A 27406-nucleotide genomic window follows, 5' to 3' on the forward strand; every position below is an offset into this window, starting at 1 on the left:
CTTTGGGGCTTTATTTCCTCTTTGTTCCTCTTTCCATGGTTCTGTTTAATTTATTTATTTATTGATTCTGAAACATCAGATATAGGTTTCTTCAGGAGGTGGAATAACAGAACTGGCCATCAGTAGGCCAGTCGAGATAAAAATGGATGAATTACAGTGTTTCCCAGCATGCCTCCCTAAAGGGAGTAACATCATCTTCCTCTTTTCAGCTTGCCATGCAGGCATTTTTGAGGAAATATCCCAATTGGTCAGGCATGGGGATGGGCTCCTTAGACTCGCAGATCAGCTTAATCCAGATCTCTTGCATTTTTATTTGATGAAATACCCTAAAGATTAATCAGTGCACAGTGCATATGGACCATGGGAGTGGCTATAGCATAAGCCTTTTAGAAATCCAGACATCTGGATAAAGTGAAGACAGCTTATCATGAGTGGGTTATGTGCTCTTCACTCCTCTAATACAACAGCAGGATTTGGGTTAAAGTTGAGATTTTTCAGCTATGATTTGTGGTTTTAATTTCACAAAGTAGTAGACTCTCTAAGTGTGCAGTGGAGCAGCCTGAGAGTAGTCAAGGCCCTGAACAGCTCCTTCATTTTACTTTGTTTCAAGCAAAATGTTGCATTGTTCCATCTCACTTTGAACTACAAGCCTCCAGGGCGTACACTGGAGTTTAAGCCACATCACCTTCAAAACCTCACTTCTTGCAAAAAGGTCCAGTCTTAGACCTGCAGAGCAGCAGTTTCAGCTGGCCTTCAATGAGATAAGGGACAGCAGAAAATGAGCCCTGACCTCATCAGAGCAAATAATCACTGTGATTCTAGCCCTTGTCCTCCCACAATTCACAGATCGGGTGTAGTATGGTATGACAAGTAGTTTTATAACAGCCTGAAGGGAGTAGGGATATTCCTGCAAGCTCATACCTTAGCTGCCACCAGTAAATGGGAGAATAACTGTATAGGATGCATCTCAAAAAAAAAGTGTGGACTACACACACAGAGCTCCCTTGATTCCTTCAAAGCAGTTCTGGACACACATATGTATGTGCTGTATAGTGTGCACATACATTGCTTTCAGTGCACCCAAGATACCCTCAACTGCCTGCAAATGCAGATGGCCAGCACATGGGCAGTACATCCATCACATTCTGGAGACATTAGGCTTGATGTGCATGTGCAGTCTCTCTGCAGCAATCTCCTGACAGGACCAAATTCCTCTTACCCTCTGTTTAAAACTTCCAGGTGAAAACGAGAACACGTTCAGGGATACCCAGGAGTTTGCTAGCCCCAAACATACTTGAGATTGTTTCCAAAAGGAATTCTGTTGGTTGCTGTGCTGGATGGATCAACTGCTACAAACGCCCACTCTGCACACACTCCCAGTGAGGTGGAGGCTTGAAAAACCTTGATGGAGTCCCAGTCCTGTGGCTTTGTGAGCCAAATGTTTCTGATGTAATCATATATTCAGTTAGCAGAAGGCTCTGTACCGCAGCAGCCAAACCATTTAACTTCTTTACCCATCTGTTAAATGTATACCTACTACTTCAGAGGGCTGTGTGATTTAATTTAATTAATGTTTGCAACAGACTTGGAAAGCATTAGGAGGAAGGTGCTAAACAAGGGCACAGTTTTTAGACTTTGAGTGGGGTTTTGAGATGATTATGGTTTACAAAAAGTTTAATTTTAGATCACTGTAACTATCAAGAGATTTGTCCCTGCTCACATGGTGAGACCATACCTATAGTCTGCCCCAGTCTTCCCCTAATGTATGTGTGGATGTTGGGACTTCTCCCCTCTGCATAAAGAAATTTGAGATCAGTAGTGATAATAATAATGTAGGCCCACAGATCCCTAGCAAATAAAACCCCAATATTTGGGAATAAGAATCTATTTAGGATTTAGTCTCTTGCCAACCTCCAGAGCATCCTTTAAAATATAGACTTTAATCCTATCTCAAATGCCAAACAAAAATACCAATTAAATGTCATTTTCTTTAAAAATGAGCTGACCTTTTTAGAAAAGGTGAGGCATTAAATTAAAAAAAAAAAATCTACAAACCTTTGAAGTAAAAAGGAACTAAACCAAAACAAAAAAAAAAATCTATTACACAGCATGCTCCCAAAATGAGGAAAATACCGAGATTTAACTGCAGTTCCCTTGTACCCCAACAATATTCTAAACCCTGTCTGGCTGGTGCTACTCTGCAGTGAGAGTTTGCCAACACTGCTGAAGCCCTGGACCGTACACCAGAAGAGCCAGTAGAGCACAGCGGAGGTCTGCATGGATCTGGTGCAAATTTACTTGCCTACAACCTATCTGTAACATGATTGCTGGAAGACTGCAGTCTTACCAGTATGGTACAGCAGCTGACTGGTTTTAATAGCCCTTCCCTCTTCTTCACACCCTCCCATCATAAGCAATCTAGCCCTCAACAAATATGGACATGACCTCAGACTTTCAATATGTATTGAAAATAAAGATGGCTTTCTACTTTGTAAGCAGTGTAAGTTTACAGGCATTTTATTGCATACCTTTACAAACATATGACAAAATGGTTTTATACACTCAGGAGTGCAACTTTCATTCGTAGTCTGCTCAAGTCCAAAGAGTTACACCAGAGACAGAGAAACACCTCAGCTCAAACACAGTTCCATCTAGTAAAAGGATGTTTCTAATGTCATCAGAGGGGCAGCATCAAGGACTCAACATCCAGCACACTAGAGAACAGGAGACTACTATTCAACAGTTGCTGCGAGTTATTCTCTGAATGTTTTCTTTTTGTAATGGCAATGTTTTAAGTTGTCTGGTTTCATGGAAAATGTGTTATTATATTTTACAATAAGCACAACAGGTCATACAATCACAGTAAGTATTCGTGTCTCTTATTGCCTGAATGCCCAATTAAGCTGCCAGCATCCTGCAAATCATAAAACCTGGCCTTTTCTTTCATTCCTCGGAATATCTGACCCTACTTTCTGCAGAGGGCAAGGCCTAATGTCAACAGCATAGTACTGATGGCTAAATGACATATATATATATATATATATGTACCTGTGTGTGCATATATACACACAGGCCAAGCAACAACTTCAACTGTTTCACTCACCAATATCTATTCCTGGTTATGCCTGGTGACCCAGAGATGAAGGTGTACATGTCCCAGCTACTCCTGTCTTTGAGCAATCCAGTCCTTCTGCAAAGAAACCACTAACTGGTTCAGGAAATAGTGATTGCTGTGGGCTACATGGATGCTCAGAGGACTGAGGAAAGATGCACAGGCTTTGACTTCTAAACCAGTGACAAGAATCATGTCTTAGCTGCAAATAATTTTCACCCGAGAGCACTGCTTACTTATAATGGATATCGAAGATAACAGGAATATAATCCCTCTGCATTTGTAAGCAGTTTTGTGTCTCAGCCTTGCACAACTGTAATGCTACTTACTTATATTAATGTGCACAGCTGCTCATTGCACACTAACATACAGATCACTGGCACTCTCCAGGTTTCTCACTCTCCATATGTTCACATTTCCATGAGCTGTCTCTCTAATACCTTTCTTTTCAATGCATGTCCCAGGTACTTTGCCAAGAAAATGCAAGAAAGAACTGCTGGCAGTAAAACTACGAAACAGACCAAGTAAGCAGGAGCTGGAAGACAGGAATATTTTCCCAAGGAGGACAGATGAGGAAAGACAGGAAATCCGGCAGCAAATTGAAATGAAACTCTCAAAGTAAGTCTGTCTAAGAACAGGGAGAAACCTCCCTTTACAATGGAGTGTCTTCTGAGTACTGTCAGATGAGACACTATCACCCACCCTCAAACCCATTTCCTGCAGTGAAGCATACACAAACCAATATAGTGTATTTTCAGCTGTCAATCAGTCACATGAAAAAAATCTTAACTTCAGTCAGGATTCCCTCGATTTCAATAGAAGACAAGAGAGAAGTCAATGTGGGAGACAAAATTCTGCCAAATCTATCTGCAGCTCCACTGACATAATCAAGACTTTGAGGTCCTCCAAGAAGGCTAGGGCTTTAACAAAATTTGATTATTATTTGGTAACCTCATTTTGCTCTATCAGCACTAGCTGAATTTAAGGATAAAGGGAATTGTTATAGCTGCATGTTTACTTAAACAAGGAAAAGCTGCTGTATACATTGGGGGCTGTATTTCTGCTTTAAGGAAGCAGCTTCAGCAGCATTGCCCTCACATGGGCAAAGATGTTTGTGTAAGTCAAGCTGCAGGGATGGTCTGATTTTGATCAGTAACCAGGGCAACAGCATAGAGCTATGAGAGAAATAGCATTACTGTAGTGTGTAGCCTAAAGCAAAGATTTAAGGTAACTGTGAGGCTCAGACTGCACCATTTAGGTTTTGTGCATGTTTTTTTAAGAGCTACATTTGGATATCCGCAAACATGAATGTTTTAGATGAGACAAAGTGGATTGTTAAATAATCAGTGCTGCGCCTGCCCACACTGGGACAGCGAGCACTGCACACCACCAAAATGCTTGGAATCAAATTGATAAACATGAACAGAAGTTCATTTTCAAGGCTTATTAAATATTAAATAGTTCAAGCCTCTCCTGAAAGAAACATTTATTGATATTTAGGCTAGCTCATTGATGTGTGTGCATTTGATTAAACTTTACCTCAGGGGACAGGGAACGAGAAGCACGCATATGGATCAGAGCATAGGTCCTAATGTACCAGAGTTTATGGAGGAAAACATCACTGCCATCACCACACTTGCCCTCACCTAAGAAACAAGCTGCTGAATGAACACAGATGGATTTTGGGTGCACTTCAGGATGTCCCTACAATGCTGGAGATGGAATAATCAACCTCCTCCAGTCTCAGTGATTGCTGTTTATTCTTCATAGCATGGTAGCACTTTACACCCAAAGCAGAACAGTGCATTGTGGCAGTGACTGCACAAGACAGAGCACATGACAGTCCCTGTCACGGAAAACATGTACATCCCATGCAAGTAAAAAATATCACATTACAATTTATATTAAGTTCTGAGAGTTACAGGTAGAGCAAGTCATACATATGCCACATTAACAACCATCATCTTAGGAAGGAAAATGTCATGGACTTTGACTATGGCCTTGATCATCCTGACCTTGTAAACCTTGTGTATTTGTTTCAGGGAAATTTTTCAAGCTGCACTCCAACACTGTTAATTGCAGTATTTTGGCCAACTAATTGCTCAGAAAATGTCTTCACAGGTCAGGAGCCTAATTTTATAGCTTTAAAATACACCAAAAATGGTTTCTACCCTACTCTATCCCTAAAACCAAGCTGTAACATCACAGAGTATTCACTCGTGAGAAGACTGTCTCATATCCACCCATACCTCATATAGCTGAAATACCTAGGTCACATCTCTTCAAAACAGCCTGATTAATCTTAATGTCAAATATCTAATGGAATTACATCTTCAGGTGGCATAACTACAGGTTTCATCCCTTTATTTCCATATACCATTCAGCATGCTTACTAATGAGCCTAAAGAATTCTTTTGGAGGAGGCATACCTAAAGTCTAGTGCCAGCACAAGGACTTAAAAAGGGAACCACTTTATTGGTGAAGAGAAAGGCTGGTCATTAGTAGAATCTACGAAATGTATAGTCTGTAGGTAAATGCAAAGAAGGAAGCCTCCATACTGCTAAGGTCTTACAGAGCAATCTGTGGTGCGGGCTATTAGTCTCACTAGTAATGTCTAAGGATGGCTAAAAGCCATCTTTGTTCCAAGTGCTGGAAGACAGGCTTTCGTTTAGCTCCTTCCTCCTGGAATATGGAAGATTCAGCACATCTCAGGGAACAGACGGTGCAGAGATTGCTTCCAATCTGTTTTACCATTCCTGGCTATTCCAACAATCTCCCACACAACTTCCAGCACATATGTGCGCTGGCAGAGCTCAGCTCCGCTCTTAACTCATCCACCAGAATAGAACATGACCGTGCAAACAAGCTCAGGTGGTGGATGCACGCAGGAAAATATTTACAAATCAGGAAAAGCATTTACATATAAAAAAAAAAAAAGGAAAAAGTACAAATGGGTACTGGTAAAGGCCAAAGAGTTAAAGCTCTGGAGATATTCCTCTGGAGTTTCTGACTAAGACTGACTAGGTCTCACCCCACAAAACTCAGACCACCCTAGAGTCCGCACGACCTGGCAGTAGCTGGAAAGGTAACCACAATGGGCAGAGTGAAAATCTTGCATGAAATTTCGAGGTCTTTAAACCCATTCATTTACTGGTACTCATGCAGCATAGTCTCTTTGTGACAACTTGGAATTTCATAGCTAAGGAATGCACTGCTAAGCGTTCAGGTGTGAAGCACTGATGGGGAAACAGGACCCAATAGACCTGTCTCTGTATGATTTTGCCACGACTTGTGCAGATGAGAGCACTTGCTGCAGCACCAGTAACACTTTGATAACATCAAGGGGGCTTGCCAGCTCAGTTATGAATCCACATGTACCATCAGACTATAGACCTGTACTTTAGCACACATGAATAACGTACAGGCGGATTAGTAAGTAGTCAGTGGCTGTCTGCGTAAGAATGGCAAGTAAACAGGCAGTTGTTTTCAAGATCAGTATTTTTCAGCACATTTGTAGGAATTTGAAAGTCTATACCTAGCAAATTGCCTCAGTCCCACAGCTAACACAGACTAGCTCTGTACTCCAGTGGGAAAGCTGTGCTGACATACAAAATGTGCAAAATATTCTGAATAATAGTGCCTATGTAAATTCAAAAATGGGGAGACAAAATAACATTTTCTCAAAACCGCTGTATTTTTAAATGGTTTTAGTTGTGATACATTTCAACAGTAGTTGTGAACCTGCAGAGAAAACCAAAACTCTGCTTTCCTGCTAATGAGCGTTTATGCAGTCAGCTAAAATTCCTATTTTTCTTCACTTTCCCAATCATTCAGTCTCAAAAGAGAGATGGAGGAATTCTGTTATATTTTTTGGGACAGATTCTACTTTTACAGCCATACAAGTCCTGACTTCAGATTTATTACTGACTGACAGCAGCATGAGTACAGATTCAAACATTCATCTATGTGTATCGCTGCTTTTGAAAAGTGTTATTTCCTGTATTTCGTGCTCCCAGCCAATTTAGCCTACTACTTGTTGCCGTGGAAACATGCCCTTCTCCTTCCTTCTCCATCCAAAATGGCAGTATTCCATTTTCCCCAGATTTCCCTTTCCAGCAGTGTTTTCTCTTACTAATTCATGCATCCCTAGGGTCCCAGGACATGGTGTGCACTTGCAACATTCTACTGTGCGTTAGGCAACAGGGATCCCAACAGGTCTCTGTTCCCACTATTATGGGTTCGGAGTGCAGATGTCCTCGATGGAATTCAGTGAATCGAGAGCTCTTTGTGTCAAGAGACAGAAAACATATTTGCAAGTACGATTATTTGCAATAACTGCTTTCTGCCTTACAGACTCACTTTGTTCTGGAAGGGATTTAAGATGAAACCTGGAGGAGTAGAATAGTTGCTAGACTGATGAGTGACACAGGAAAAGGCTGTTTAATTAAATTTTATATCTGATTGTTTAGAAAGTTAATGTTTGAACCGCCTGGGCGGCTGGTGCTTCTCAAGTATGCCTTGTATAACCACAGTTAAAGACACTCCATTATTACTTAATGTTTCAGTGAAAACATGAATACCTGGAAAAGATTATACTTGTAATTTTCACTTCAGATTCTGTTTTACCTCCTTGGATATTTGCATAAGTAGACACGATGCCTTAAAAGATTATGGAGACAGGAGTTCAGATACAGAAATGTGGGCACAAAAGGAATCAGACAGGAAGAATGATGATTTTGTGGACACAGAGCCGAAACAAAACTTGAGCACCTAAAACTGATCTTTAGCACACTGAAAATTTTGGCCTGGGTAAGTGAATCATGCTGGGGCAAGATTTCTTGACCATGTAAATTGAAATGGAGGTATCTTTACTCAGTACCTTACCACATCTGGAAATCTGCAGTTCTAGTGCTGCCCTGAGGTTCTTGGAAAGGCATTTTCGAGTTGACTTGCCCAGAAACTGCAGACGTAGCTAAATGCACACCCAGATTAGACCCTGGTTTGTACCTCAGCCTCATGTAACAGAGCGTGAAGTTCACAGTGCTGCTGGAGACAGAACAATACCAAGCAAACAGCACTTCAGATTTGCAGCCTAAAAGCATAGAGCGTGACATTTCAACACAGAGAAATCATAAAGGAAAATTCTACCTATCAACAAACCAAAAGCTGTACCCGTTTCCCAGGAGCAGAATGTCCAGTGCCACTTCCTCAAAGAAATGGCTCAGTGCAGCTTTTCTGACGGATTTACTTGGGAACTGGGCTGAATCCATATAACTTTGTGGAATATTTGATTTGATTTTGACCAAAATGGGAGTTGTGGTGTACAAACTACCAGCAGCCTTAATGCAGAAGCATGTTACGTAGGTACTGAAGTGAGCCCAGTTTAGAGACTAACCTAAATTCAACTGAAGGTTTTTTGATGAACCTCCAACTGTGCTCAGACTCCCACTCGCTGAACTAGAAATCAGGGAACTGCCCTGATTTCAGAGGGCTGGGAAGACTTGACACAGATTTATTGTAGAGACAGAAATGCAGAGAGAGGCACAAAGAAAAGATCAGCTGTCACTGCTAATTAGCTATGTACAATTTAATGCATTTCATTCTTATTTGGCAGGGATGATCCAGGTAACCTTGTCATTGATGCTAAAAATAAACCCAGCAAGCACAGCGTGGGCGTCTGTGAAAGCCTCAGCTCCTCGCAGGAGACAGGAGCTATATATAGATCTACAGTTTAATTCTGTGGGCGTGCGTGTAAGCAGAGGGAGTCTCCCGTTCTCCTTGCTCTGCACTAGACAGCGAGATGAGATGCTGGCAGCGGGTCTGGCTGGGAGGTTGCCGTTGGAGATTTGCACGTGGCTGCAGTATTTTATTAACACAATGCCCAAGTGCTTTTTAAACCTGGTACTGTATGAAGATTTGGGATTTTTTTAATGTTTTGCCCCCTTTTCATTACAGGCTCAGCTTTCCAGGCTACAGAAAACAAAAATATTGGGGTGGGGGGGTGGGGGGGGGTGGATTGCAAGAACAGGGGAGGTACAAATGATAGGTGAGATTTTTTGGAGCTGTCTCTAGGATTTAGGTGTCTGGATCCCACACATGTTAATATTCCCTATGCCTTTCCTTGGTGTCAGGCAGTGAGACGCAGTTGGAAACCCCATTATGTACCCAGTGACAGACAGTACTGGCCTTACAGTCAAGGGGGCTGAGGTTTGGTGTCTGTTGCCAGAGTTACTTCAAGACACCCTTCAAGGGTAAAAATTAGGACCAAAAGGGAGAAAGCTTAAGTTTTGTTAATGTCTCCAAGCAAAGAGTCAGTTTAGCCTTCTGTTTACAGGGATTTTCAGGTCAGCAGTGCAGCTCAAATCTGTCTATTAGAAGAGGTTCAAGTACATCTGTACCTGCCATACCTTGGCTACCCTGTCCTTTTCTTTTAAGGACTGAAGAGCTCTTGAGAAAGGTAGCCTTTGTTCCCTATCAGGTATTATGCTTGCAAAAATAGAATGAGCCTCACGAATGTGAATCCCTGGTCAGCAAGTAACAAACCTAACTGCCCCAGGAGTGTGTGATCATAACAGACCCTCTGGACAGAAGCTCGTTAATCAGAGGTTCATGCTTGCTTGCTTTAGTAATGAAGCACAGTGCATGCACAATCAGTTATGGAGCACCCTATCATCTCTGCACAAGAGCAGTGATTTGCAGCTCAACCAGAAAGAGCAATTTGCTGTCTCAGACCAACCCACAGCATGTTTGGCAAGAATTTTTGAACACACTAATCCATTTATAAAAGGCTGCAACACAGAGGGCTGAGTCGTGTGTGTTAGTTTTTGATTTGAATACACACACGACTCAAAGCTGCTCTCAGTGCAGGGTTGTATCACAAAGGATTTAGCATACACCTCCTGTTGAAAATGCTGGGTATTTACATTCTGCAAACATGGGGAAGTATCATAGCAGAGGGCTGTTACTTTTCCCTGGGGACAAGAAAAAGTTTCACATGTCTGCGGCACAGCTGATGAGAGATTGTCTTCTGGGAAGACATTACTTCCTTGTACTGCTCTGTTCTACTTCCCTGGTTCCAGTGCCGGGAATTCATAATCAAATATGTTTTCCACGGCACAGAGAAGGCAAGGGCAGCAGGTCAGTGCACAGCGGGGAAGGGAAGAGCAGAGCAGGAGGTGTAAACACAGGGAGTAATATCCAGGGCCTTTTCTGGGACATAGAGTCAATTCCTCGAATAGGTCTTTTACCGTAAGTGGCACATGTGAAAGTAGAAATAAATAAATCAGGGCTCAGAAAGCTGTAATGTATCACAAAGGAGCATAATTATGTAAATGAACTTTAGCAGGAAAACTGCTAAAACAAGTGTAATTAAATTAAAAAAAAAAATTTAGGGAAGAAAATAATGCACTTTGCCCTGCCAAACTGCCTACAAATACCAGTGTGTGCTCAGGCTCAGATCCTCTCTCAGAAATTTGACATCAACACATGCCTGAAGATCTGGGCCCTAGCCTTGTCAAGTGACAAGCAGTCATAAACCAAAATGGAAATCCGCAGAAAGCCAGTAATGCTCTGTAATGCTTCACCTTACACTGGATTATGATTCAGGTCCTTAAGCTAGTTTGGATTTGCAGCATAAGTAATTACAGAAAGAAATTAATTTAATTTGCAGAGCTTAATTGATAGACACCAAAGTAAGTTGCTCTGGCTGCCACAGCCATTTACACTCTTTTATGACAAAAACCTGACCAGAAGTAGGTGCTGTAGAAGTTGTGAGCTACAGACAGATAAATTAGGGGCTGAGCAGGGATTCAGGCATTGCCAGTGCAGCTCTCACCATTTGTGAGGATCGGTGCTGTGTTACTAAGATTACTTAAGCTTAGTTTCTTTGTTTTAAACCGGTCCATGAAATTCAGGAAAAATGTTTTGTGCATTGAAAGCCAAGCACTTACTTCACTGTAGTTGAAACAAAAACTAGATAGAATGGACAGTCTGTATCTGAAAGACCGAACTAGTATAAGCAACATCTCATCCAGAAGCGGGTTTGGCTGTATGGTTTTCCGTTTTAATGCACCCAATTTCAGACTTGACACTTGAAAGCATATAAGAACAAAAGAGATAGAGGGGTAGTTTTGGTGTTTTGTTGGTTCTCTCCCCTGCGCTCCTTTTAAACATAACCAAATTTATATGCCGACTGGTTATAAATGAGTTTCACCATAGCTGTTGCTGTGAATTGCCTGAAGAATACCTAAGGGAGTAGTAGTTTGAGGAAGGGAAGGGACAAAGATTTCTAACTGTGTGGTGTCACATTTGCACACACCATACCTGGAGGGCATATGGCTCATACCACAGCAGTCTGCCATCACCAATTTATGGGGCAAAGTTAGATGAGTCATCTGCACCTTCATCTGTATGAAGAACTCGTGCAAGTTTTTGGACTCTTCCAAGAACTGGCTCATCACATGTGGTCCAGGGAAACTGCAGTTAATACAGTGCAGTTGCTGGCCCTCAAATACTGTTCAATTTACTTCAGCTTCCTTGTCCAGTGGCTCTGAGGACAACATCTGTACCCTGGTTCATTCAAGATCTTAATTCCTCCCAGGAATCAGAGGCTTGGGCTTGCTGTTTTCATACAGAAATCTGGGTCAGTCTAGCACAGTTTATAGCTTTCTGAAATAACCTTAGAGAAGGCGAGGGGGGTGAAAAATGAAGGAAATTGATATTTAGAAAATGGGGGGAGAAAACAGGTCAGAACATAAGGTCATTGTTTTTAATCAAACACTACTTAATAAATATTGTAAAGGCATATCAATTATTAAAATGTAGTTCCAGATAAATCTTTTTGATTCCATTGCCTATGCCCACCTTGCAAGATGAACCTGTCCAATCAAGTCTTGTGGGGCTTTTCCTGTTTATTTGTGTAACTTGGGAACTTCTTGGGTCAAACAGAGTGTTGCAAGGTTCCTTCAGTATCTGTCTTTCAGGATAATTAAATCATCCAAGTGGCCAGCACACTTCCTTGACCTCTCCAGTCTCTGAAGAGTGGTTTTTTTCCTGGAAAGCACTTATTAATCTATCTTTTTCTGTAGCTGTCACATGTAACACACCACAAGGCAAAAGAGGATTTTTTGATAAATTTCCCAGATTTATCAATCCATGCTCAAGTATTTATCCAGTAAAAAACAAAAACCAAAACAGACAACACCTTTGGAGGTTGAAGACCTCCTTCTGTTGAAAGTCCCTTTACGCAGAGGTCTGTATCAAGGCAATCAGAAAGACACCTCCTTGAAGAACCAGCACATTCATAAAATCAAAGTCTTAAATCCCATTAGAAACTGGTTACTTCAATCTAGTTAGTCTATTGTTATGCAAAGGTGTGACAGTTGTTTTGTTTTGTTAACACTACACAAAAATACTGCTCAGCCAAGAGAGACACCAGAATAAAAACGAGTGCCTCACTGTTGAAAAAAAAGCCCTCAAAATCAAGACTTCACAGATGAACCGCCATTGTCATTTGCTTGAGAAGATCATATTCATTAAGCAAATTAAATTCGGAATGTGTTAATTCTAAATTAATACGTCATTATGTTTTAAACATGATTTCTGAAAAACTAAAGAGCCAGAATCTTACAACAGTCTCTCCAGATAGCAGCTGGTCTATTGCAAAGAGATGAGGCTAATTTGAGGGTGTCTGCAAAAGCCATATTCTGGCCAGGCTGCACTGCAGCCTTATTATTATAATTATCCCAGGGAGAGACCGCAATACTTCCATATACCACCCAACAGGGGCAAAATCCTCCTTCTCAAGAAAAGGTTAAACAAACCAGTACTAATGTGGTAAGGAAAGCTATAATTATAGGCATCATGCAATTAAGTCTAAGGAAATCTTTTTGTAGCCTGTTTACAGTATAAAGGAAAAAGATAACAGAATAAGCGGCAGAAACAGCAAGCTTAGACCTACAAGGATAACTGGAACATGAAGCTCAGGGTTTGCAGGGACTTTCTAGTGGACTAGAGGCCCAGCACTCAGAGCATTGCCTGTGACCTGCTATGCATCAGCCACAATGAAAAAACATGCTACAAAAGCCTAGGAAACCAGTGTATGATGGAGGTCATTTACAGAGAGAACAAGCCTGTTCTAGCTTTGATGAAGTCACTGCCACCTTACATTGCTTTGCTTAGCTTCCCCCTATCCTAGCAGTCACAAAGCAACTCTAAGGAGACACAGATGTGGTAAAATTGAATCCTTTCCCAAGAACACAAAGGTTTTCACAGAGGTTTCCTGTTACAGCCTTGCACTTTGAAAGGAAAAGACAGTGTATGGTGTACAAGTCATGGAGTAATGTCAAAACGGAATGCTCAGGTCAATAGGAAGTGTTATGCAATTAAATTCTTACATTTTATTCATTTGAGGAACCCAGATTTCAAAGGTTCAGAATTTTCTGTCCCGATTATAATTTGCCAGCAACCTTTATTTGGATTTACGGCACCACAGCTAAACACAGGATCCTAAACGGAGCTAAGGAGGGTCCCAAGAAGCTTTGGGGAAGAACAGAGTATAAGGATGACATTTTCGAATTCAAATCCTCTCTGCATTTTCATGTAAATTATCCTGTCTGTAATGCCTGCTGTCACACTTTGCAGTATCAAGTGACAAGTCATACTCACACAACCAAACAAAGAAAAACAGAATCACTAAAATACCATTTGCAGTGGTAAGTGAATGAATTCCTGGAGGGTCTGCAAGTCTGGTTTTCCAGACAAGACACTTTGCCACATTTTCCTGTACTGTACAATAGAGATAACCATATAGATCAGCTTTGCAGAGCACTGTGAGATCTGCTGGTGAAATAATTACAAAATAGATGATTACTCCTGTCGTTGCAACCAGGGGACTCACACTCCTACAGAGTGCTTGGGCCACATCTTTGAGTTGTCAATGGAATTTCTCATTTCACTCTTCATGCTGATAGCAGAAACACTCCTTGCATAGAAGATCAACAGATAACCCAAAATAGTAAAATAAAATAAATGGGAATGCAGTAAAGAAGCAGGACTCAGAGCATGCTGTGGGCAAAGACTGTGTGGTCCTGGCTGGCCTTGGTTAATGACAGCACGAGAGCAAGCTGTTGGTCTAGCTCTGTGCTGAGCTGGGCTAACAATAGTGTGCACGAGAGAACCAGAAAATAGCACAACAGATGGTGATATGCTATCTGAAGGCAGGGATATCCCATCCTTTTGGAGACACTGTGTGGGTGAGTGACAGGAGAGAACTAGAAAGTACTCACGTTGCCAAGGAGAGTGTTCCCAGAGAGATCCCTGCAGTTTGAGAGCAGGTTTGCAGTATACGTATGGTCCCAGCAGGCACCGTCTGTCCCAGAAGCATTTGCAATTTTAGGAATTACTATCATTTAGGTTTTTTTCTTTAGGGATTAGACAATGCCAAGAGAGTGGTGCGTTTTCCTTGATTTACTTCAGTGATTAAGAAAGCTATCCCCTGCCTTAAAGCCTGACATCACTACCAGCTTGCTACGTGACACAGTATGCCCTCTCCCATTAGGGTTTGAACCTGCTGGGTTAGTAGGCTCACACAGCTTGATATCACCAGCTCTGGGGTAAATCCTTGCTGTTGCTTTATGCAACACCTTGCAGTGGCAAATATGCCTGCAGATGTTTGTCACTTCACAGACTTTGCAAATTGCTGAAGAGTCCTTTATATACAAATACGGGTTACAAGGAACAGAGGAGTCTATTCTCTGGAGCTCACACTGCATGGGGAAATTTTTAGCAGCTTGTATCCATGGCAAGAATGGCCATTCTCAAATAATTCTGCATTAAATGAGGGGGTGGAGGAGAATTTACATATAGTCGGCAGAGGCAGGCTGACAAGCTATGCATGCTAATATTTCTTTGTCTGCTCTCTGCAAATCCAGCTGTAGTTTCTTCCAGTGACCCAAATCTCACAGTTGTACATCACAGTAGCATCTGTTGGTAGGAGCAACTATTTATATGTTAAGCAGGCAGTATTGCGGATCTTAATGCTAGCTGTGCAACAGCAAGCATCCTACCTGAATTCAGGACATTTTGGGACACTTCCATCCATGTACAGTTGGACTCTGAAATGTAGCTAGTACTACACTCCAAACTGACATGTATTTTTGTCCTGCTGTCCCTTTTCCCTCTGTCTGTGGTGGCTGAAAGTGTTTTCCTGGCTGCCCGGAAAGTTGAGCCATGAGCCTACAGACACTTCATTTCGTACTGGGCTCAAGTGTGGCTGGCAACCCAGCCTCAGTCTCCTTCGAGATCAAGCACAAGTATTGCATTGGCATCATTTAAACACTGAAGTTAGGTTTAAACTTTTTTTCCCCTCTCCCTCTCCCTTCTCTTCGCCCCATATATATCATTACCCAGTAAGCACCCAGGTGTATGCAACTGTTCCACGAGCGGTTTTGGGAAGTCTCAGTAAAGTGGCAGTCCCCAGCACTGGGCTAAGATTTGATTTGCTTCTGGTCTACTAGTGATTGATTTGCAGACTCCCTACTGTTGCTCAAGCAGTTTCTATCAATCAGAGTTGATTTTAGTACCACTACAGCAGTGGCAAATGTCTTTATTTAAAATAATAATACATACGTAATGGGATAGAACTAAACCCCTAGGATTTATATAATTCCTTTTGTTTACTTGCCCTGAAGCATCAAACCCACAATGTTCTCAATTTGTCCAAATCTGGGATATGTAATATTGCCTTTTTTTTTTTTGGGGGGGCGGGGAGGGAAACACAGGGCTCCAGAGTTTTACTCCTGCTTCAGAGAGGGGGAGAAGAAAACCCAAAAACCAAACCTATTGCTTTGCAATAAAACATTTTTCCCCATTTTCATTGACCTGCACAGCATGACCTAAATCATAACCAGCATGTGGTTTCAGTTGGAAGACCCTTCAACATACATTTTACTACATGGCCCTGAGCCCTCATCAGCCTTTAGCAGAGAGTTGCACTGGGAGTCTGCACCACTTGCACTGTTATTTGAAGAGCATGTTCTTTCAGCAGTTTTTCTTGCTGAGCTATTTTTAGCTTTGATGTATTCCCCAAACCAGTTCCCTGCCCAGCTGTAAGACAAAGCAGAAGCAAGTGCAAGAAGTAGTGCTGCTCATACTGACATTGCTACCAAAAAAACCACTCATAAAACTACAGTCTCGGAGCATGCATTTGGCTGAAAAATCAGTCGTACTTTTGTCACCCTAATGCCCAAATGTTGTAATTCTATTACAAACAGGACAGATCCACTATCTAGCAGCTCTGTTAAACCACAGAGTGGGGGAGCAGGTGGAAGGGAGAGGAGACAGCTCCTGTTCTGAAATAAGCAGCTGTTACATTTACACCCTAATGCAGGTGTGCTAGTTCTTGCATATTAACTGACAGCTCAACTGAAAATGAAAACCTGTATGTTACATTGGTCCTGGAATGTGCCACAACATTGCCCAGGAGTCCTTAACTGCTTTGAGAGAGGTACAAAAGGAAAAGCCTCCTGAAGGTGATAGAAGGATGCTCAGCATCTTCACTGAACTTTGCAGCAGGCCTTTGAACTAACAGACAGGTTCTGCTCTCCAGCTGTGTCTGGCCTTTCTTCCTCACACATTGAGAAAAACTATGAAACCAAAGGTCAAATGCAGCAGGGCTTTCACAGGTGGTGAAAACAGTGATTACTGTAAAGCCTTCTCCATCTGAATCCTCTCACATAATTAGATACTGGCTCTGTTGGTGCATTGCAGCCCACACAGTCCTTATCACTTGGTAACACTATGCAACAGCAGACCTGTCACAAGGATGTCGGTCGTTCAGGGACAGCAGGTTATGATACAGGGGTCACGCTGGGCAAACACGTAGTTTTTATTCCAACTGAAATCTGAACTCCTCGTTGAAGGCCTTCTATCATAGAAATTATAATGACGGACAACTGTAATTGCCTGGGAGATGGGTGACAACAAAATTAACAGACCTCTTGCTGATTTGTAGCCTTGAGAATCCAGACAAAACTAAAGGCCAAACGAATGAGTAAGATATGTAATTAAGGCAACATATATGGCCTCCGCATTTATCCAGTGTCTTCTACTGGACACCCAAAGGCAGTTTTCTTGTTTGGATGCAAAAAATAGTTTACAAAAGAACATAGACACAAAACTACTGAGCAGTTTTAAAGCAGTAAAGTTTTTCCATGCAACTTGGAGAATCTACCATATGAACTCGCCTCTTTCATACGGCTCTGTAGCCTCTGAGTATCAGAGAATGGCAGCAACTACTCATCCTGTTACGGGAAACGCTTGCATGTCACTCAGCTACCACTTTTTATATGCTCCAGAATTACCTTGGGGTAAAAACAAGTTTGTGTCTCAGTGTCTGCCTTCTAGTTTTGTACAGACCGTAAAAGGCAAGTCCCACCTACCAAGGATTTACTACTACCCATAACTGAACATTGCAAGCAGTTCTGCACTGCCACAGTGCAGTGTGTGGGTGACTCAAAGCCCTGGCACACATCCTCTTCACAGCTACTTACAGGAAGGATGAAAATAAACTTCTTGTTGAACTGAACATGATGTTCTGATAATAGAGATGCCAGTTTAAGAGACAGAGTCTTTGCCTCGTGATGGGCAACAGACACAAGCCGCTTTATGAGGAGCAAGCACAGGACACACCCATTTTTCTTCCCTTTGCCTGGGGTGAAGCTCTCTGGTGAGAGATCCTCCCCACCACCTCCCTTCCCAACTCTTACCTGCAAAACTACCGGTCACAAGAGACAATCAATGCAATTGCTGCTGGCTACAGCTCACTTACTGAAGGCTGGATTGATTGCTCACTGGTCAGCCCAGAGTCCACAGGCATGCGCATGTGGCCAAATCCACCCTGTCTACCACTCCCTTTGCAGAAGATTATCATAATCACATGGATCTAAGGCAGAGCAGAGACAGGGTTCCAAAGTACCTATTTTGTCTTCAGCTACAAATCCAAAAGAAATATATTTTATGACAATCATACATGCAGACACTGTGCAGAGTCTATGCAAAAATGTATTTGAGAAACAACGGAACACATTTTGGGGACAGATAAGAGACACCATGAACACAAGATTTTTTGCAGTGATTCTGCTGAATGCTGGCTAGGGTCTGCCAGGCAGCTGAGACTGCATTTTAGACTAAGCATACTAGTAAGCATAGCTAGAAAAGAGGGACTGTATGAGGCGTGGGAAGTCAGCATAGCCCCATACACTTACAGCGGGGCTGTTTTCCCTCATCAGCTATTCCGTGCCCATACCTGCAAGCCCACATCTTGCTGTGGCTTTGCTGAGATGCAGTTCCCACAATGGACAAAGTAGACACTGCTAAGATTAATTATGAGGACAAAGAATTTGGCAGCCTCTCCTGCTTGTAGGACATGTTGATGCATTGTCCATCTGATAACAGACCTTGGAATCCTAGTGACATGCAAATCCTCAGACTGGTGGAGATTCAGAGTTACCTGTAACAGGCTAATACCATCAACCTTGGTGTAATGCTGGTCCCAAGACATTAATTCCCTTGAATAAGAAGACAACAATTTGACATTGCGAAGTCAATATTGATCTATTGATCAGTAGTCACAGGCACATTTGAGAGTTGGGCTCATGTACATGTGACCTTGCTCCAGAGGGGACAAGCAATTAGTGGTTTTCCCCTTGAAGCCAACTCCTGCGTCTGCACTTGTGCACATGTCGAACACGTTAGTTAGCAGGACCTAAAGTGGACTCTCGCAGCGGAGGGTTGCAGCCCACTCCACCAGACCAGCCAACAGAGACTTCCCCACGTGTCGGGCAGTACTTGTCATCTCCCCGGGCAGCCTGTTTTGCTGCAATTATACACCGCACATGTACGTCAAGGGAAACAGACAGACGCATAGGTTTATTGCACTCTCAGAGCCAGCATGGAGCACTCATGAAGTCACGGGGGTCCCATGTGCACAGCGCATAGAGAATACAAGTATCTTGAGACCACGTGCCTCAAGCACGTGGTGAGACTCTCAGCATCCAGGGTACTTTGAGGCCTAGAGTACACACGTGGCTGTACCTGCAGGGTGTTCTTGGGGTGAACCACAGGCGACTGAGCTAACCTGCTGCTCTCACCCTCAGGAGTAACACTGCAAAGGACATGAGAGCAGACAAAGTCCTTGGTTTCCGAGAGACAGAAATATATAAATGTATCTAGTTACCTTTCTGAGCCCAAATTACTAGAGAAAACATTATAAAGGTAATCTGAAAATACACCCAGAACACTTTCCAAACTTCAATCAACTGAAGAACTCCTGAAGATTGAAGGTTTATGCTTGCTTTGCACAGAACACAAACTTTGGGGGTTTTTTTTGAACTTAAGAAAGAGCTGTCTGTTTAGTGTTGTGTGTCTGTGTGCCACCCCCTGTCCTCAACTTATGGTGACTGCTTTAGCATTGTGGGAAAAAAATTCAGATTTTGCTCTCTGTCCAAACTTGGAACATCATCGACACATCACACAAACTGCCTGAACTGTACCCAAACATCGTTTACAGGGAAGCCACATCAGCGCCTCCAGTTCTGCTCAATTTCCATGAGGTAGCTCCAGTCACCTCGACTGAGGCACTGCTGGTTCAGCTCTCCTTACTGCTGCTTTTGGCATCCCGTGGTTTAAACTAATGTGGAAGCAAATTCCTGGAGTAGACACTCTTAACATGAGACCATGGCAACATCTATGACAGTCCATACATTTACACCATGGGCGACCTGTGGTCAATGGGGCAGACTTGTTGGAAGCTCATGGCTAGTGGCATCCCCCAGGGGTCAGTGCTGGTTCTCACCTTATTCAATGTATTCATCAATGACCTGGACAAAGGATAGAATGTCCCCTCAGCAAGTTTGCTACGATACAAAACTGTGAGGAGTGGCTGCCACACCAGAAGGCCGTGCTGCCATCTAGCATGACCTGGGCAGGCTGGAGAGCTAGGCGGGGAGAATTTGAATGCAGTTCAGTCAGGGCAAGTGTAAAGTACTGCATCTGGGGAGGAACAACCCCATGGATCAGTGGGGGCTGTTCTCATGAAGGGCAGCTCTGGGGAAAAGGACCTTGGAGTCCTGGTGGACAACAGGATGACCATGAGCCAACAGGGTGGCCAAGGCGGTCAGTGGTATCCTGGGGTGCTTTAAGAAGAGCATGGCCAGAAGGTCGAAGGAAGTTATCCTCCCCCTCTACTCTGTGCTGGTGAGGCCTCCCTTGGAGTGCTGTGTCCAATTCTGGGCTCCTCAGCTCAAGAAGGACAAGGAGCTACTGGAGAGGGTCCAGTGCAGGGCCACTATGATGATGAAGGGCCTGGAGAACCTTCGGTATGAGGAAATGCTGAGGGAGCTGGGTCTGTTTAGCTTGGAGAAGAGGAGGCTGAGAGGGGATCTTATCAATGCTTATCCATATCTAAAGCTGGGGTGTCAGGAAGATGGAGCCAGGCTCTTCTCAGTGGTGTCGAGTGACAGGCAGTGGCCACAAACTGGAAAACAGAAGGTTCAACCTGACCATGAGGAAACCTTCCTCACCGTGAGAGTGACAGAGCACTGGAGCAGGCTGCTGAGGAAGGTGGTGGAGTCTCCTTCCCTGGAGACTTTCCAAAGCCACCTGGACTTGTTCCTGTGGGATCTACTCTAGGGGATCCTGCTGTGGCAGGGGGGTTGGACTAGATGATCTCTAGAGGTGCCTTCCAACCCCTTCCACTCTGTGAGTCTGTGACCTGGACAGAGATGGGACTTGCCTGCAAGTTACTTAACAGTTTTAAAGAAAGCTTTCAAGACCTTTCCAGACATGGCTGGCTCTGTGGAGGTGCTCAGAGGGAGCACTCCTGCCTCAGCAGACAGTGCAAAAATACCCAAACCTGGGTTTTAATACTGCCCAAGAACATAAAATATTAATTGGACGCTTTTCCCAAAAGCAATAAACAGATATCTAAGCCAACTGAAAATAAACCATTACTGTAACACAACAGAGGTGGTGCACTGTGTTAGTACTCCCAGCAGAGTTTACAGCCACCTCACTGAGGTGAGTCCCATGTGGGGCTGTGAGTCCACAGATGAAAAAAACAATACAAACAGAAAGCACAGAACTTACCCAGCCACGTCCACCTCGGCACTGCGGCAATTCTGGAGCCTCACACTTTCAAGTGGCTCCTGCAGCTGCAGAGCAATATGGCACCTAGGGTGGGTGCAGGCTAGCCCCAGCATGGAGTCCCACACTCAGGTGCAGGTACTTTGCTGAGCCCACAGGAAATGAGCCAGGGCTCTACTTTGCTTCAAAATGGCCCTTATGTCTGTAATACAAAATTCTCCCTGTGTAAAGCTTCTGCAGATCATCCACAGTCCACTGAGAGTTCAGTTTTTAGCCTTCACAAAAGCTCCTTTGTGGCAGGTGCCTGCTTCATCCTCTGGGATCACGCACCACCTCCTCTACTGCAATGTAGTTTTCTGGTAATTGTTATTCTGCTAGAGTTTATCTCCTTTAAATGGGAAGATAGGAGCATCTCCTCTCTCGAGCCTTTGCCTCTCCATACCCGTTTCCTAGTCGGCACTCCCCAACAGCGGTGTGAGGCGAGCCGGCCGCCATTTCCCTGCACCAGGTCTCCCTGAGGCGCAGCAGCGTTCCTGAGGCCATGGTGCTGCCTCTCCGCAGGGCCGGAGGGCCTCCTGAGGAAACACGCTGACCTCAACACGCAGGGGATGTTTTCTGCTTCTGTCAGTAGTGTATTTCATATTTTAACAGCTTGGGAGAAAAAAAAAATCCTAGAAATAAATATGCAAAATAGAGCACTTGTTGTTTGGGAGGGCACATCTAGCTCCACAGTGCCACAACAGCTCACCCAAGTAGAGGCACAAACTCATCTGAAATGATTTCTCACTAAAAAGCTCCCCTCAGAGAGGGACAGGCCTTCTCGTCAGAGGTAACCTGCAGCTTCCCTTGCTGAGCCGCTGACCTGACAGGAGCCCTCGGAAGTATCTGTCTTTATGTTGCTCCGAGCCCGGCCGCAAGGCAAGTTCTGAGGGAAGCGGGCAGTGCCATGGGGGCCTGCGCGTCCCCTTCTGAGGAAACAAAGTGCGACTGGAGCAGCCCAGCTGGGACTGGGGGGCTGCAGCACCCTACTCCATCCTCCCCCACAGCTGAGTGAGTCAGGACAAACTGCTCGCACAGCAAATACCCGCAGCTGCAACTAGTTTCTTTCTATGACGGATGATTGGGCAAGGCAGGGCGGTGTGCGAGCAGGTACACTCCTCTGGGGATGTGGTACAGACCCTCCTCCGGAAACTGCGCCTCAGGCCCTCATTTCCCCCAGCACAGCTCAGCAGAGACGTGTGGCGCCCCAGCCCTCGCTTGCCCGGCTGGGCCGTGCTCACGGCTACTTCCCCTCGTTCCAGTCACCAGCTCCTTGGTGGAGGCATCTGGGGTCCATTCGACATATCTGGCACAGCGGAGGAAGCAAACACAAGGGGTTTCTGGGCAGACAGAGGCTTTTTTCTGAACAGAAAAAATAATGTAACAGAGAGAAGCAAAATGTCCCTGCACCTTGGTAGCAACAACGTCAGTAGTGTTGCCACTTCTCATAGTTTGAGCATGACTCCCACGGTATTTGGTGTTTTCACCCTATCCCCAGTTTCCCGAAATCCTGACAGAATTTGATTTTGAAGAAAAGCAAACTTCTAGTTTCGTGGCTGTGGCAAAATGCTTGGAAATGTGGACCGTATCTCGGGGAAAAAACCGGAATGCCCTCGTGTGACTGTATGCCTGTATATATCTGCACCTTTTCCTTCTGTTGTGGGTAAAGCTGAGGGTGTGCACAAAACTACGTTGTTGTGTCTGGGCATCTAGCATGTTTTTATCATAAAGCTAAAAAGGGAAACAGGGTTTTAAATAATTAACCATCACACGTAACTACATATATACATAAATATATATAACATTCATATACATACGCATTCTCACACTGCTTTAATAATTTCTGTTAGGCTTTTAATCCCCCAGTTTAAAAGGGGCCTCTGAAATCTAATGTACACATTTTGGGAGAATCTATAAATCTCGCAGGGAAGGGCTGTAATTAAGAATGGCTTGAGAGAGAGGCATGTGAGCAGCAGGTCAGGTGGACCTTTCATTTCCAGATAAGCTCTCTGAGTAACTCATTCTTCCCTGATTTATATTATAAAATGCACATTAATCTCTTTCAAACAAAACCTAGCCAGAGTTGTATCGTTTCTGAGACATACAGGGAAATGAGGGAGGAGGGAGGAGTCCAAGGGTAGCAGGAATTAAAAATATATGTTTAAAGCCTTTAGTAGGGCATTTCAGCATCATTCCTGTTTCAGTTTGGATTACTGCAACTTCCACTGCTGGAGTATCCAACTTATTACTTCAAAGAGAAATCCAGACAGCAGGAGAAGAACTTTAGCTGATACAAAATGTGAGGTAGGAAGAACGAGAGTTAGGCTGTAGGTGTTCCTGAGCTCGAGAGCTCATCATCTTAAGTTTTCTGTTGGTGTGAATGTGGTATGTATCTCCCTGTTGCAAAACATGAGCGCTTTCCCAGTGATCTCAGAGAAATTAATTAAAAAAGGATAAGGAGTTACATTTGTATTTTGTGCTATAAGGAGTTACATTTGTATTTTGTGCCGTTGGTCTCATAACATGCAGACAGAGCTGATTTTGAAGGTGTATTTGGGTAAGCCTTACAAAACAAGGAGAAATTAGAATCAGGTACTTTTACTGGTTCTTTGACAGTCTGTTAACAGTTACTTCACTTTTTCATCTCTCGATAAAATGTAGATCTTGTTATAGCATCACTTTATAGTCATCCCTGTATTTCCTATACACAGCAGAGGGATAACTACTGCAGCAGTGTGGCCCCTGCTCTGAGTATTTCTTTGTCTCCGTAACTTCATCTCTGGCTTGGCAACATCTGCTGGAGGGGAGATGATGAGAATCCTTAACGTTGCCAGAACGCTGGCCAGAAAGCATCATAAACTCTTTCCGATCTGCTTGCTGGATTATTACTTGAAAGCTAGCAACTGCAGCATGTGTGTCTGCCTAGGGGAGGGGTTCAATTACCTGAGATTCTCTGCAGATATTAGCAGTGTCTCGTGGGGAAGTCTCATTTAGTATGCAGAATAAAATCGCTGTGGCACTGATCATATGATCTGAAGACTCAATCCTGAAGCAGCACTACTGAAAAGGGGAGGTGAAACTGCCTAAGACACTCCGTTCAGACAGCGTGAGGCTGTGAGCAGCACATGAATTTTATTCAGCAGGCGGGAGGAGAGCTGCTGGATTGGTCTGCTAGACGTGTAGTCGGGAAACCACAGGAAAGCTTTCTTTCTGGGAAGTCTGCATTTTGTCAGGATGCATCACTGGTGTTCCTAGAAAAAAAGGAAGCCTGCTGCTTCGTGAGATTACAAGGTGGAGGCAGTGACAGCTACAGATGACTGTGAAACTCATTTGATAACCACCTTAAATACTCCCTCAAGACTGAATTTAACTGCTGGAGAGCACTGGTTCTAACTGCCTGTCTGGAAAGTATGGTGGAAAGGATGCATGTTCTGAGGAAGCACTGCACTGGCAGCAGAGCAAACTAGAGAACTTCTACCTGCATTGCTGACATTTGGGAACAATAATACAAGAAAGAATTCTGGTGCTAGGATTCTTGTGGTTTGGGGTTTTTTTTCTTCCTGAATCCTGGAGTGGGATTTTGTAGTCCCCTCCCTGAGGAAAACACCAACCAGAACTGAGAATACTGCAGACTTTCCAAAGAACAGGCATGGTACAAAATGTGATTTTGGTGTTTTTCCGCAGGCGACTCAGCCAAAGACCTGCTGTTGAGGAGCTAGAAAGAAGAAATATACTTAAACGTGAGTATTTTTTCCTAAAGTATTTTATATGTGTTTGTTGAAACTTGATTTCACTTCTAGAACATATTATTTTAAATAGACAAATTCACTGGTATTATTTCCTGTACCTAAAAGTTTTAATTTTTCACATGGTTTTTTCATTGGTTTCACATACTGCAGGAATCAGAATTTAAAACTTGATAAAGGAATGCGATTTCATACAGAAAAGAATGGCTTGTTCAAGTGTAGGCTTTCAAATCATTTTCATTCTCATTACCCTGTTATGGATGTCTAAGAGGGGAATACAATCTTAGTGTCACACAGTGCAATCAGAGTTGGACTGTCATTTTTCACGATGTGGACAGTCATGGGACACCACACACTGAACACCACCAAGGCTAAAGAGGAATGGACAAAGCATCCTTGCAGAGGTGTGGTTCTTCTATCAAGTACATTTGTTCCCATCATTAGAGACCTTCCCAAAGGCAAGTCAAAGAAAGACCATTCTGAGTTATTAGGGTTATTAGAGGGACAGTTCCAGGCCTTTTACAGGTGCTGCCACAGGGGCATGTTCTCAACGTCTCTCAAATACACACAAGGCAGAAACTTGCAACTCTGTTCCTAAAGATTGGTGTTCTGACCTGGGGATCAAAAAGTGATGAACATAATCCCTTCCCTTACAAGTGCTGGGAATCCTTTAAGTTACAGGAAGGTGAGAGAGATCTCTAAAACTGTCTCCATTATGGATCTCAGACAGGAGAAAGGGGGAGGCCATCTGCTTGAAGGGCAAATATATTGCTTCTGTTATTTTCCCTGCCTATTTAGTGCTGAAAGACAAAAACCAGCATCATGTGAACAATAGCTTGTTTCTCATTAAACAAGCATAAACCATAAAGCCACATAGTTTATGTCATACAAGTCACACTGCCTATGCTATTTAATTATTAATATGGTTGTAATTCGCTAGGAAAAAAGTTATCTACATTTTGTTACCTAAAATTCAGTGTCTCAGAACTTTTGCAGTAGTTCATAGAAAAAACTTTATGCTCCTGCCATTGAAGTTACTGGGGCTTTCATTTCAGTGATAACACAAAGGAATTCCATAGTCAAATCATATTTATCGGTATTTTCAGTACTGTTTGAACGTGTACATCACACCTGGTAAAAGCAGATGTACCTAACACGTCCACAGCTAAATGAGGAACAGGGTACATTCTTTGCAAATGTGAATGGATGAACTTGGCCTAACTTCACCTGTCATCTACTACAAGAGACAAGAAGCAGCATTAACCCAGTATGTGAGGCCAGATTTTCAAGAGTCAGTACCTAAGATCTCTGAAAATCGGTTTCTTTGGGTTTTTTTCTGGCTAAGGAAGAGCTAGTCTCTACTGAAAAAATCTGTCCCTTTATGTTTACTTTTTGAAGTGTGCTGTTTACATCCTTAATCTGGGTTAAACTGACCAGCTTTAATAATAAAAAAGTTTGAATACATTCATATAATGAGCTTAGAGAGAGATAAAGGAGAAAGAAGATAAAGCTGAATTAAAGATATTTCCTGAATGCCAGCTAAACATACTGGTCTAGATCTGTATCTCATTTAAAGAGCTCCCAGCGTGGAGCAAATTTATTGATTTCAGTTCAGTTGCTCAGGCTTTATACAGGTTCAGCTGAGATCAGAACCACTTCTATTTTGTTTACTTTTTCATTATATAAAAAGCTGGGTGTCTTGTAAAGAGCTAAGGTCACCTGTTAGCTGCATCAGCTGTAATCTGAAAAGGCTGGACAGATGCAACAGCTCTAGTCTCAGTTTTGAATGAATTTGGAAATCAGTAAAGTCTCTTTTTATTAATAGGGAATTGACATTCTTCTTATGGACTTTAAAAACACCTGGATTGGGTGTGGCATGCAAAGCTGGGGCAGTATAAATGCCCTTCAATGAAATCCCTACAACCTCCTCCGGGCTGTACAGTTGCGTCCTAAGTTTCCTAATATTTTTGATGTTCATAATACCTAGGGCTAACAGAAGCAGAACTACCCCCAAAGCTGTTTTAAGGACTAATAATTCACATCTGCACAACTCCATCAAAAAGAGGCACATTGCAAGTGCCCGAGTACAACTACTATGTTATTTTAAAACAAATCTCTGTAAGATTAAAAAAAGGGATTTCTTATCTCCCTTAGGGAGATGTTCCTGAGATAAAAGTAATAATTAAAAGCTAAGAAACTCAACACTTTCTTACAATTTTGTTGATCTTTTACGTTGTTTAACTACAGAAACACGAAGCGTATGAACGAAAATCGCAACCCAGGTCTTCCTTCACGTGTGTTCTTCCTGTAGGGAACAGAAAGCTGACATTCCCACTGAAGAAGGCAGCATCTCTGAAAACACACTGTA

At 43.0% G+C, this 27406-nt stretch overlaps 1 protein-coding gene across 1 annotated transcript in view; it reads left to right on the plus strand.

Annotated features, from left to right (window-relative positions):
• Positions 1-27406, plus strand: part of PHACTR3 (phosphatase and actin regulator 3) — a 51957-nt gene that overhangs the window by 17158 nt on the left and 7393 nt on the right. The window contains exons 7-8 of the mRNA XM_010157143.1: positions 3577-3730; positions 24977-25032. Coding sequence (XP_010155445.1) covers positions 3577-3730; positions 24977-25032 — 210 coding nt within the window. The remainder of the gene's footprint in view (positions 1-3576; positions 3731-24976; positions 25033-27406) is intronic.

Source organism: Eurypyga helias, unplaced genomic scaffold (genome assembly GCF_000690775.1).
Source record: "Eurypyga helias isolate BGI_N326 unplaced genomic scaffold, ASM69077v1 scaffold17898, whole genome shotgun sequence".
NCBI classification, from domain to species: domain Eukaryota; kingdom Metazoa; phylum Chordata; class Aves; order Eurypygiformes; family Eurypygidae; genus Eurypyga; species Eurypyga helias.